The sequence below is a fragment of the Erpetoichthys calabaricus genome, chromosome 4 (assembly GCF_900747795.2).
Source record: "Erpetoichthys calabaricus chromosome 4, fErpCal1.3, whole genome shotgun sequence".
Classification (NCBI taxonomy): Eukaryota; Metazoa; Chordata; class Cladistia; order Polypteriformes; family Polypteridae; genus Erpetoichthys; species Erpetoichthys calabaricus.
The window spans coordinates 607,696-621,107 of NC_041397.2; the positions used below are offsets into that span (position 1 = coordinate 607,696).

The 13,412-nt window shown below is 47.2% G+C and overlaps 1 protein-coding gene across 1 annotated transcript in view; it reads left to right on the forward strand.

The window, feature by feature from the left end:
• Window positions 1–2,812: 2,812 nt before the first annotated feature.
• The window catches only part of LOC114641458 (interferon alpha/beta receptor 1a-like), a 72,596-nt gene continuing 61,996 nt past the window's right edge, over window positions 2,813–13,412 (forward strand). The window contains exon 1 of the mRNA XM_028790489.2: window positions 2,813–3,035. Within this exon, the coding sequence (XP_028646322.1) occupies window positions 2,981–3,035 (55 nt within the window). The 5' untranslated portion in view covers window positions 2,813–2,980. The remainder of the gene's footprint in view (window positions 3,036–13,412) is intronic.

Below are 13,412 nucleotides of genomic sequence, written 5' to 3' on the forward strand. Positions count from 1 at the left end.
TTTCATTGTGCAGAGTTGTGGGATTCTCAAACTAGCAAGACATGGAGCAGACATGGGGGCAGCTCGGCTGTTAGCTAAACAAACAGACTTGAGGGACTGAATGGCCTCCTGTCATTTGTCACCTTCGCGTGTGTGTGTGTCTGCCTACTCGTTTAACTGGAGCTGGCAGAGCCTCCCCTGCCTAACGGAGATGAGTTTTACTCAAACACGCCGGCGCTGGACCCCCAAGACGTGCGACTGTGTCGTTTGCAGAGCTCTGTGCTTCACTGGAGGAACATTCCTTACGTTACCTGCAGCCTGGAGCCTTCATTCGTTTTTTGTGACACACAGTCGAGTCAGAGAGTATGTCACTTTGTCATTCTAAGGTGTTGAGTGTCACTTGATGTGCTGAGGGGAGAAACAAACTCAAGTGAATGTAGTACAGTATAAGGCTGCAACGTCACAAGATGTGACCGAGTGAAAGGGCTGAAGATGTTCTGAGGGCACAGCAAGCACCTGAACTACTCCAAGGGGCTACAGAGCAAATTCTTGAGACCCCACCCGCTGTGAGTAGGGTGGTCCCCTTCAGTTCTTCATGGCATGGATTTCAGAAGATGATGGAAACATTCCTCTGACATTCTGATCCACGTCAACAGGATGGCATCACACAGTTTCTGGGCCTTGGTGCTGTGAATCTCCCACTCCGCCACATTGCCAAGGGGTGAGACCGAGAAGGCCACTGAAGAACACTGAACTGATGGTCAGGTTCATGAAACCAGTCTGAGACAACGGGGTGCATGATCATGCTGGAAGTAGCCATTCGAAGATGAGCAAATTGTGACCATGGAGGGATGTGTGTGGTCAGCAACAACATTCAAGTTGGCCACAGCATTCAAGCAGTGATTAATTGGTACTAATGGACCCACAGTGTGCCAAGATAGAATTGCAGCACCTGCCTGGACTGCTGACAGAAGGCAGGGGGGCTGCATGAATTCATGCTGTTGGTGCCTACCATCCGTCTGCCTCAGCAGAAGTCGAGGTCCATCACACCAGGCTCAGTCTTACCTTTTCTTGAATTGTCCAGTTTTGGAGGGCCTGTGCCCACTGCAGCCTTGGTTTACTGTTATTGGTGGATAAGAGTGTCATGGTGGTCTTCTGCTGCTGCAGCCCTCCCACCTCGAGGCTGGACATGGTGTGTATTTTGAGAAGCTTTTCTACTCACCAGACGGTTATCTGAGTTACCGTAGCCTTTCTGTCAGCCTGAAGCACTCCGGCCATTCTCTCCTCTGACCTTTCCCATCAACAAGGTGTGTCCTGGCGCTCACTGGGTGCTTTTTGCTTTACACACCAAATCCCAGCAGTTACAAAATTCCTCATGCCGGCCCTTTCTAGCACCAACAGCCATGCTGCGGTCACCATCACTGGCTTCACATTTTGTCAGCATTCTGGAGTCTGATGTGAACATTAAGTGAAGCTCCTGACCTGCGCCGCCAGGATTTGACGCATTGCACTGCTGCCACCCGATTGGCTGATTAGATAATTACATACATGAACAGGTGTGCAGGTGATCCTAATCATTACAAAGGAAGACACGCAAAGTCCAGTATCTCATGACAATGGATGACAGTCGATCCTCCAGCGTAGGTGTTACGGGGCGAACAGTTTCAAAGATCAGAATGAAAGCCGTCTTAACTCTGAAACCGCCGGCCGTTTCTTTTAGCTTTTCACGGCTCTGTTACGCAATGGGAGGAGGACTTTATTAATACTGTATCTCACATTAACTGCATTTTGCTCTACAAAACCCGAACGTGGACATTTTAATTGACCCAGGGGGGCGTGCGGGGTGCATGTTCAATTCCACTCCATTCACTTCAGTTTTTATCCTGCGCTCTTCTCCTGGTAACGTACGATTACAAATTTTACAAATAACTAAATACCGAAGGACCTTTCTAATGGTTGTCCGCTCCTACGCACTGCACCTTAAGTGTGGAGCACATCGGCAAAATAAAGTAATTCTATGTTTCTGTATAACGATGTTACTTTTTCCACCCTATTTGCACCAGACAGGCGTATGTAGTTATTATGCGTCTGTTTTACTGGAAAAAAATCCCAAATTAAATCTTAAAAGCGCTGGAAATTTTCACCTGAAAAAAGAAACAATCAAAAGATGGAGCCCCGCAGACCTTTTTATTCAATGATGAGACACAGCGCTGTGCCTCAAGCTCGACATCCTGCAGTCCTGAGCTCTAAAGTCTAAAATGACATCGAAGCGAAATAAAAACTTCAATGTGACGACTTTGTAATTCTAAAGCAGCTGCACCTGCCCAGGTAGCCCCGCCGGTGCTCATCAAACCCGACTTACGTGAGGGGGACTCGTCCTAATGCCAGAAGCGACACCTGAGTTAAGAGTAAAACATGACATGAGTAGAACGACCCGGTCTCTCCTAACGAACTAAATGCTGAGATAATCGTAAAAGAGACTTTACAGGTGTAGGGAACCGAGACGCTGCCATAAAACTACAAGACGTCACGGAAACCGCGGAGAGAAGATCCCATCATGCCACGCGTGGGCGGGCGCTTGAACTGCTCTTAAAATCGCTCAGGTCCCTAACAATTAGTAAATTATTTAAAAACCGTACAAAAAGCTTTTGCTTATAATTTTTACAAAAAATGTGAGTATGTTTAATATAGAAGAGATTGCAGTTTACACAAGTGTTAAAACGGGTTCATTTAAATACATCTGTGCATATAAATGTTTCAGAATTTTTCTACTGATTAAAAACACGAATTTGCAGAGCATCCCTGAACTGCCAGTATTTCTCCTTTCACTTCCGCGTGGGAGCGGACCGCCCAGAGGCTGAGGCTGTGATTGGGGTTCGTAGTCCTTTTATTGAAGCGTAACGTGTGGCTCCTGTTGACAGCTGTGTGACTGTGCGTGTGACAACGGAGGAGCACCGCTGGTCGCGATGACCTGAAGTGAAAGGGAAGAGCTGCGAAGAAGATGACATTTCCTAGCACGGTTTTTGGTCTTCTCCTGCTGTTCCAGGTGTATCAAGGTAGCGTGTTCGTCGTTTTACTTTTTTACATCGGAAAGTTGAACGCGTGTTGGAATTCCCCTCGTGTTTGGAGACGTGGAAGTGACTCGCACCTTTATACCTGCCGTGCTGTCAAGAAAGTAGGAAAGGTGCTGCGCGCTAGGAGAGCAGCCAACGTGAATGAAACCTTCCGTTTCTATGTCATCTGCTCCGATTCAGCACGGACGAATGGCCGGCAGGGTGACGAGTCGATCACCGGTCACCTTCACGTCCTTTCAGGCTGCGTGTTAGAGGCCGTGAGAGGTGACGCAGAGGTTCTGTGTACACCGGCGAGAGCCAGAAAACGTCCCAGCCGACTCACTTGCCATGTGTAGCCCGCAGTGTCCGTTCATAGCAGTAAGAGTGTTGGACCGTGTTAGCCATCGATGGACACAGGAGGAAGTAGGGCGGAATGACACCTGCTATTGGCTAACTGCACAGATTACAAATGAAAGCTTTCGAGGCAGCTGTTAAAATAAAAGGAAATGATTTGCAAGTGTTCAACGTGAACGTGTCAAGGAATGAACCCGCAGAGCTGTACAGACACGCAAGTGACGAGTCGGGAGGGCGATTTGAACCCGCAGCCGCTGAGGGTCGAGTTGAGTCGCCTTACCGATCTGAGACTTTGGAACTGCCGATCAAGTGAATCGATTCGTTGGATTCATTTCGAGTCTGCCGTGTATCCGACGTCTCTGGGTTCGTCCCGACCCCCCCAACGCATCACAAACATATAATTTAATCTTTTTTTGGTATTCTGTATGTATGTATGTCCAAGGGTATTCGTTATGTACTTGTAGTGGAGGACTATTTTACAAAGTGTGTTCATCTTTATGCCCTGCCTGATCAAAATGCCTATTTGACCATGGAGTACCAGAAATATTACATACTGACCAGGGGAGGCGGTTCGAGTCTGAACTGTAAGACTACTTTGAGTACTGAGAAAAGCGCTATATAAATGTAATGAATTATTATTATTATTTATTATTATTAAAAGACACGGACCTCACCGCACAATCCAAGGCCAGGTGGCCTGGTTGAAAGGACTCTAATAAATGAGTTGTCAAAAATCCTGCTGTCTCGCTCTGGTGAATGGGTTGAGGCTTTTGTCTCCAGTAACACCTCCACACCCCATGCTAGGACCGGGTATACTGCCTCACCTAGGATGGCCTTCAGATGTCTGCATTGGTCAGAAGTCCTGGCTGCTGAATTCCCATCCAGGTTTATTTCTGGACTACTTAGTCATTTGGACTCTGCTTTTAATCTGACTTTCCAAAATAGTTTCATGGCAAGTGCAGGACAAAAGTCATATCGGGACACCAAAACACATCATGAACCGTACGGGATAGCTGAACTGGTATGGCCGAGCAGTCCTACAGAAACTGGAGTGGACTCTTTCAAATTAAACACCGTTTGGACATTGGCACCGCATACCAAATTCACTGCCCATTTGACCCCGAGGGTCACATTCAGACAGTTCACTACAACCTGTCACTTACTGCTAGGGACAGAATGTCACTTAATATCTTCACCTAACAATGAGGACAGTTGGAAATCCCTCGCTGAATTGTCCTGCACTTGATCGTCGGTCAGTGGCAGACACGATTTGGCTAAACATTTAGCAGCTGAACCAGCCTGGTAAGCAGCAAGTCTCCTCACACGTCAGAACTACTAAGTCAGCTGGTGATTTGAAGGATTTGGTGACGTAAATGTTGTTGAGCACAGGACACCGCTTTGAATTTGTTGGACTCTGATTGGCGCTGTTTGTGTTTGTTATCTTATTCTTTTTCTGCTTTCTCTGCTAATGAATATTCACAACTAGAACAGCGACTCGTTTTACTTGTGACTTTATGTCAGCATAAACAAAAAAAAAAAATATATCTATGGCCTGTCCATATTTATTTAATGCCACTGGGATCAACTTTTAGTTATTTCTTTTGAATGTAAGACTGTTCATTGTTACGGTGCCTGTGAATGATCACACATGTGTCTTTAAATGAGAAGAAGAGAGGGGGGGAGATGAAGAAGAGTCCGGAAACAGTCCTGGTGTGAAGAAGAGTGTGGAGGATTTATGATTTTATGTGTTTGTTTTGCTCTCTCGCTGTTTTCTGATGGAGTTTGAATAATACAAACCGCCGGAGTTTCCTTCTGTTGGACTCTTGTTGCTGTCCTCCAGTCCACTTGCCTCATACGTCTGTATCTCCAGTGTCGCTGTGATTGTCGAGGGGCTCCAAATAGTTTGGCTACCAGACACACGTTCAGGTGACTCGCCCTTCACACACACCGAAAAAAAGAATCCACAGTCCGAGTGTCTTTTAATGAAAGCCAGCAGTTCACACTTTAATAGTAAAAAGACGACAATACGCGCAAAAAAGCAAAGTGAAAATGGGGAACTCTGGGTATTCTGCTTGTGGGTTAAACATTGAGGCTCCATTTCTTGAGGTTTCTCTCCTTCACTGCATTGACGTACCCGTCGAACATAATGAGACGGTCTGAAAACTGTGTGCCCCCAGTGCCCTGACGTCAAGCCAAGGGCTGTTGGACCGTCACTCAGAGCTGGCATTGCTGGCATTTCAGTGCAGGGAGGTTCACCTGTGACATCCTTTATCTTTGATAAGCTGCATTCTGTTCAAGTTCTGACACTAAGATAACAAAGGTGCGTCTGCGACTAACTGAAAGGGTTTGTCTCCAGCGCGTGATGTCATATAGCGTGAGTGAGCGATACAGAGACCCTTCATCTGCCAGTGTCCTGTTTCTGTACAAAAGCACAACGACACGTTTAAGGTGTCTAATTAAAATAAGGCGTTCATTACAAGTGCACCTCAGGAATCGTTACGCTGACTCTCCGGTCGCGACTCATTCACCAATCAGATGGACACCCGCACACCTCCCAGTGACACGAAAGACGCTGACGACATCCCACAGGATAGTGGAGCACCGTCACTGAGTCACATGGAGAGTTTGGTTTGATGGGGTCACTGCTGTGTCTTTGTGAGACTCGGTGGTGGCAGCTGCTGCTGCCTTCTGTGCTGTTGTGTGCTGGGACGGCAGCATCAGGGCCGACGATGTAAAGAGATTTGCGTGACGTATCTCTGCTGGAGGTGCTTGTTGCTGTCGTGAGGCTCTCGCCCACCCCTTGGGACCCCCTTAGTAACAGGCTGCTCCATGGGATGCGGTTGGTGTCTCCTTCCTACACATGGCCTTCACGTTCTACACCATCAGAGATGTGGAGTCAGAAGGAATTAATTAGGTTATGGGAGTCGGAGTCAGAGGTGCCATACAGTCGTATGATGAAGTTTGTGACCCCCTCTGAGCCTGCGTAATAACTGACTGTCCTATCAATAATAAAGATATCAGTGGTCTGTCTTTCATCTTCTAGGAGTACTGCGGTGTTTTCTGAACAAAGATTTTTAGTGACGCAGTATTTAGTTGTATGAAATTAAATCAAATGTGAAACACTGGCTGTGCACAAATGTGGGTCCCCTTGTCATTGTGCTGATTTGAATGCCTGTCACTGCTCAGTGCTGATTGGTTGATGAGCTCATTAAGCCTTGAACTTCATAGACCAGTGTGTCCAATCAGGAGATATAAAGATATTTCAGGTGGTCAATTACAAGTTGGGCTTCCTTCCCTTTGACTCTCCTCTGAAGAATGACAGACAGCATGGGATCCTCAAAGCAACTCTCCAAAGATCTGAAAACAAAGACTGTGGAGTCTCCTGGTTTAGGGGAAGGCTACAAAAAGCCATCTCAGAGGTTTAAACGGTCAGTTTCTGTAACTGTAAGGAATGGAATAAGGAAATGGAAGGCCCAGCAGGTCTGGCAGGCCAAGAAAAATACAGGAGCGGCATATGAGCTCAGCAGGCTCCTATCAATTATGGAGAATCCACTGCATCCACTAAACAGTGTCATCTCCAGACAGAAGAGCAGCTTCAGCGACAGACTGCTGTCACCGTCCTGCTCCACTGACAGACTGAGGAGATCATTCCTCCCCCAAACAATGCGACTCTTCAATTCCACCCAGGGGTGTAAACGTTAACATTTAACATCATACAAAGTTATTGTCTGTTTTTCACCTGCATTATTATCAATCTTTAATATTATTTATTGTATCATTATGCTGCTGCTGGAGAATGTGAATTTCCCATTGGGATTAATAAAGTATCTATCTATGAGCAGGATTGTGAGAATGGTGACAGACAACCCACAGATCACCTCCAAAGACCTGCAAGAACATCTGGCTGCAGATGGTGTATCCGTACATCGTCCTACAATTCAAACATCTGTATGGCAGGGTGATGAGAAAGAAGCCCTTTCTGCACTCACGCCACAAACAGAGTCGCTTGTTGTATGCCAATGCTCATTTAGACAAGCCAGATTCATTTTGGAACAAAGTGCTTTGGACTGATGAGACAAAAATGGAGTTATTTGGTCAGAACAAAAAGCACTTTGCATGGTGGAAGAAGAACACCGCAGTCCAAGATAAACACCTGCTACCTAATAATAATAATAATAATAATTCTTTGCATTTATATAGCGCTTTTCTCACTACTCAAAGCGCTCAGCAATTGCAGGTTAAGGGCCTTGCTGAAGGGCCCAACAGAGCAGAGTCTCCTTTGGCATTTACGGGATTCGAACCGGCAACCTTCCGATTGTCAGTGCAGATCCCTAGCCTCAGAGCCACCACTCCGCCACTACTGTCACATTTGGTGGAGGTTCCATCATGCTGTGAGCTGTGTGGCCAGTTCAGGGACTGGGGCCCTTGTTAAAGTTGAGGGTCAGATGAATTCAACTCAACATCAACAAATTTGTCAGGATAATGTTCAAGTATCAGTCACAAAGTTGAAGTTACTTACGCAGGAGTTGGATATTCCAACAAGACAATGAGCCAAAACAGTTGGAAATCTACAAAGGCATTCATGCAGAGGGAGAAGTCCAATGTTCTGGAATGGCCGTCACAGTCCCCTGACTTGAATATCATCGAAAATCTATGGGATGATCTGAAGCAGGCTGTCCATCAAATTGAACTGAACTGGAGAGACTTGGTATGAAGAATGGTGAACAAGACCTCCATCCAGAGTCAGACACTCATCAGAGGCTATAGGAGGACAGCGTCTAGAGGACAAAAGGAGGCTCACCTGAGTATTGAGGTCATATCTCTGTTGGGGGGCCCACATTTATGCACCTGTCTAATTCTGTGATGATGCATGTTGCATATTTTCTGTTTATCCAATAAACTTAATGTCACTGCTGAAATCCTACTGTGTCCATAAGGCAGGTCAGATATTAAAAGGAAGTTCAGCCAATGAGAAACAAAAATCTAAAGAATTAACAGGGGGTCCCAAACTTTTTCATATGACTGTAAGTGAAAAGAGTTGAAGGTTTTGTGCGCCGTCTCCACGGCTCGGTGTGACCAGTTAGGTTCGGTCTGCTTATCCGTCTGAGCGCGGCGCGGCGCTGACTTGTTCTTCTTACCTTCTGGCTCTTTCACGCCGGTATGCCTGTGTATCTTAGTTCAGGGGTAGCCATTTGCTTTCTTTATTCCAGAGTGGATCTCGGTGTATTTGGCACCCAACTCCCTCCTGTTGGCTCATTTTGTATTCTGGATGCCCCTTGAATTGCTGAAGCCTGCTGTAATTTGTATTTGAACGGTACTCAATTTTTGACCTGGTTCCTCTTGAGTCAAGCTGCTGTAATGCCTCACAACCCCTCGGGTCTTATTGTAATGAAATTTCTCTTTGGCCCCCTAATGGATGCCCCACTGGACTGCCACATCATACTTTGTGTGAATCTGAGAGCCCCCTTTATGTGCCAGGGCATGTATTTGATCACCAGGGGAAGGCACTTTATAGGCCACCACTGATTTGTTGTGTGGTGCTTAGTGTGTCGCGTCACTGCACTGTTTAAATATGAAGAACGTGTGTGTGTGAGATACAGGGTAGAATGTCTTCACTATGAAAAGGCGCTATATAACTAGCAGTGTGGCCAAATGGTTAATGCGTTAAAGCTGAGTTGTGTTGTGTGTTCAAATCCCACTACTGACACCTGCCTGTGGAGTAACAAATGTGATGGAATCAATCATGTCACAGATGTTGTAAGTCGCTTTGGATAACGGCGTCAACTGACCCAGAGCTTCAGGAGGTTCAGAGAGATCCGCTGAGTCACCGTGTGCCACTTAGAGCCTCACTCCACCAGTTAAAAGTGTGAAACTTGATCACTGCTCATGTCCCCAACCATGACCTTCTATATGTGACACTGTAGAGTCGCATCACTGCCAGCACTTACACAGACGAGTAGCATTGGAGTCACTCGCTCGTTATGGAAGGCGCTATATAATCAGCTGACTGCCATGACACTCTGTTTTCACTTTCTGGTGTCTCCATTGTGCTGCCAGGTCAGGCCTTTACACTGAGGAGCTTTCAGGCTGCCAGTTGACTTTTTTGTTTTACGATTTTTAGTTTCTGATGAAGGCAGAGAGCTCCCATGGTGTCTGTTCTTCTCAATGCTTGGCGCATTAGTAACGTGGCATGGCAGTCTTTGGCACTGTAGGCCGCTCACACAGATTTTGGTCTTTGGTGTGTCAGCAGGAAAGGGCAGATCTTTAGAGTTCCATGTGCAGAAAGCAATAAAATATCTGAAGTAAACTCCAGCCCAGTGCTTGATGACGGTGCTCCTGACCAATGACGCCAAAGAGCTGAACTGAAACTAAACCTGGCAAGGGACCACCAGACTGACAGGGCAGCTTACACCATGGCAACCGTGAACAAAGTGACAAGACACAAGGTGCTCGTCCTGCTTCATCAGGGTCTCGCCCAGGCACGCAGTGTGTTTCAGATGTCCAGAAGTATAAACGGGCAAGGCCGAGGACTGGAAAGGCAGAGTTTGACCACTGACCATGCCAGCAAGAAGACCAAATGAGAATATACCCAGCAGCACCTTCAGCTGGCAGTCCAGAGTGGTCTTCTCAGAATTTACCATCATGGAGAGGCCGCAACTAAAATGCCATTCCTGTGAGGTGGAAGTAAAGCAAGAAAATGTTGGGCAAAAAAAAGGGCACTGGGTGTTCTGGACTGGCGAGTCCCAAGTTTGAAATTTCGGCTTTTTACAGAAGGCGTGGAGAATGGCACACAGAGGAGTGTTTGATCCCTGTGTGTTTGGGGCTGCATTTCTACAAATTAGAATAGGCGGCCCCTGCACTGCCAGCCGATTCTTACCCATCATGCAGTACCATCAAGGACACATTTGATTGGTCCCAACTTCATGACCCCAAACACACGGCCAAAATCATACAAAGAGGGACAGCTGGTCCGGCAACAAATAAGTCCTAGTGGTACTCGGGCAACTTAAAAAGAAGAGCCATGAAAATGCCAAGCATCTGTGCTGCCGTGTTTCTTTGAGTCTGCTGACAGCTGGATGGACACGTCCTTCTCTGGACGGCGGACCGTTAAAGGAGTTGAAGTCCTTACGAGCCTGGCGTGCTGCATTGGCACTAGTATTTGTACTTTCTTTTTATTTGTGCGTCTGCAATTCATAGAACACTTATGCCATGTTGCCTGGGTCACTGCTGTAGTCCTTGGCAGGAGTCCTGTGCGACAGACTTACTGAGGAATGGGAAGCAGGGTGGGGCTGCGGCCACAAGAAGAACTTTTTGTGAGGACAGAAGGCACCTCCATGAAAGATTTGAGTGCCAAGGGTGAGGGACAGTGCTCTTGTGCCAAACGGGCACAATAGCAAGTGAAGTAAAAGAGCAGACCAGAGGCTGGCAGACATGTTTTATTATTCTAGAGGTGTCCAGCTGGCAGTGGCAGTTTATATGGCACCTGTGGACAAGTCCTGGTCCAGCAGCAGGTGTGATGAAGAACGAAATCCTAATAAGTGACTTTACAACAACTGCCAGCAAAGACTCCTCAGCTTAGGGACAACAGCGCCCCCCACTGCCCAAGGAAGGTGCAGCTTTTTGGTGTGGGTCGGTCTATCTTGTATCGATCTTGAATTGAGATGTCTGACCTGGGATGGAAGTCTTAATGTTGACAACAAAACTCTAATAAATGAAATCACAAACCGGAGCAGTAAAGTCAGATGTGACAGACCGGCCCGATAAGCAAACGTGGAGCAAAGCGAGTGCAGCAGCCATCAGGCCACAAGTCCAAGGGGCTGAGGATATGAATCAAATCCGGTTCAAGTCCTCCTTCACCCTCGAGTGCTCTTCTGTGGTATGCAGGTGTGGGTCACTGTCCTGAACGTCTGGAGCGTTAAAGCGGTTAGCGCCGCTCGCGTCGTCCTGCTGCCTTCATTGTTATCCAGTCACCTGTTGTTTGTTTGTCACGTTCAGCTTACGCACACACACGGCACAATGCTTCAGTGTGTGCACTACGTGAGATCTGATTAACTTCGCTCTTCACGTCTAGGGGATTATCTTGTGTAAAGTTTGTTTGATGGCTGATTTTTAATGGGATCTCGTGGTCCTTCTGTAAAGCCTGCCGTCAGCCCAGTTGCCCTCAAGCTTGAGCTGAGCTGGATGTTTGCAGGCCCTCCTGGTGGCGCAGCACTTTATTTCGGTGATGATGGGTCCCTCCTGCTTATTTAAACTGTAATGGTGGGCAGAGTGGCCTGCAGGCTAAAGCTGACGTCCCATTTTGCAGCTGGTAGTCGACTGACGTTGCTGATCTCGTAGTCAGAAAATGCCAAGTGACACGACTGAAATCACTGGGCACATCCGATGGTACAACTCTTTGACAACTTTCCAGCACAGTCTTCCTCACCCCTTCTTGTGACAGCCATTGGTGTGCTGCCTGCCAGTGCCAGTGCCATATGAAGGGTTAACAGGTACAGCGACTTCAGCCGCAATCTCTGCCCTTTTCTTTATTTTTTCATTTTTCTCTTCTGTTGTGGCACATAAAACACAAGACGGCAGACCGGCGAGCTTCTCTTCTGCTTGTGAGGTACAAACCACAACGTGTTTCTTCTTTCTCGTTGGTCCTGGATGAGCTTTCATTGATTGTTGGCTGTCATGCCCACAGAGACCTTACGACTAAAGGCAGAAGCGAGTCACAGGCTCGTCGGACTACACAAGTGGCCGTCACGCAGCTACGTGTGAAAGGCACTGGTGAAGCTCCCTAAAGTGACACGGCCTCTAGCACTGTGTGGCCAGCCCTTGGGGTCTGACTTGCTGGCTCACGCTGTTGCCAACTCTGATAAGTGCAGCTTTTTGTGATGCCCCTGCAGTGAATGGCATTAACTAAGATTGACGTCGTCTATTACCCATGGAGCTTTGCATGATTACAAGCGGGTTAAGTCACTTGCTTTAGGGTCGGCCATTGAAGTGGCCTTCACTTCTAGGACATGCTGGTGTATTTTTTTTTTATGCTCCCTTGTGTGCCCACTGTGCACGTAAGTCGCAGGCCCTGCTTTAGTGGTCTCTTCCAGGTTTTGATCACTCCATTTATTTGAAATCTTTCTAGATCGCTGTAAGCATGAAGACGTGTGGTGTCCATTGCGTGTCATTCATTGATTTTGATTTTATTGAGCGACTTGTACACCGACCCCACAGGTGCTGGCATTTTGTGTGGGTACAGTGGGGCACCTCAAAGCACCACTCAGATTTACAGACCCAACGTGACTGACGAGAGGAGCAGCAGCAGGATGCAGCCTTGTCATCCTAAATCCCAGGCTGGCCTCTGCTCCACCTGTCATTGTCCTGTAGCCACTACCCAGAATCCCTGTGGTGGGGCACCCAATAAACGGAGTTTATTCATGACGCGATTTGTTAGTCCATTGATAACCAGAAGACAGTGTGCTGTGAAAAAGTATTTGCCCCTTTCTAATCTCCTCTGTGTTTGTGTATTTTACCCAGGGAATGGCCTCAGACCTTCAGACAGAATGCAGTATGAGAGAAGGGCACCTGGGTAAACACCGGGCACAGATTTGAAATCTTCATCGCCCCTGTAGAGTGTTTCCTGTAATTTGAAATCCCCTCTCCGCTTCCATTCAGACATTTTGGTGGGCTTCCGAGTGTCTGCTTCTCTATGGGGATGAAGTCAATACTCCGAGTAGGCCACGCCATGCCATTCACTTGTAGATCTGCTTTTGTGCTTTGGCTCGTCGTCCTGCAGCTTCAGGTCACAGACACATGACTTAAGAATATTCTGGAACAACTCCTAGTGCCTTCAGTAATGGCCTTCCAAATCCTCCACCCACCATCACACCAGCACCTCCATGTTATATGTCACTGTCAAATGCCAGACACGTTTCATCTAAGGGGGTTTGTCTTTGGACTCTGCAGTCCATTACTCCAAAAAGTTTGGGGATCACTCGTGATCTTCATCATGGATCGCCGAGGTTTCCACTTTGCTTGTCTCCCACG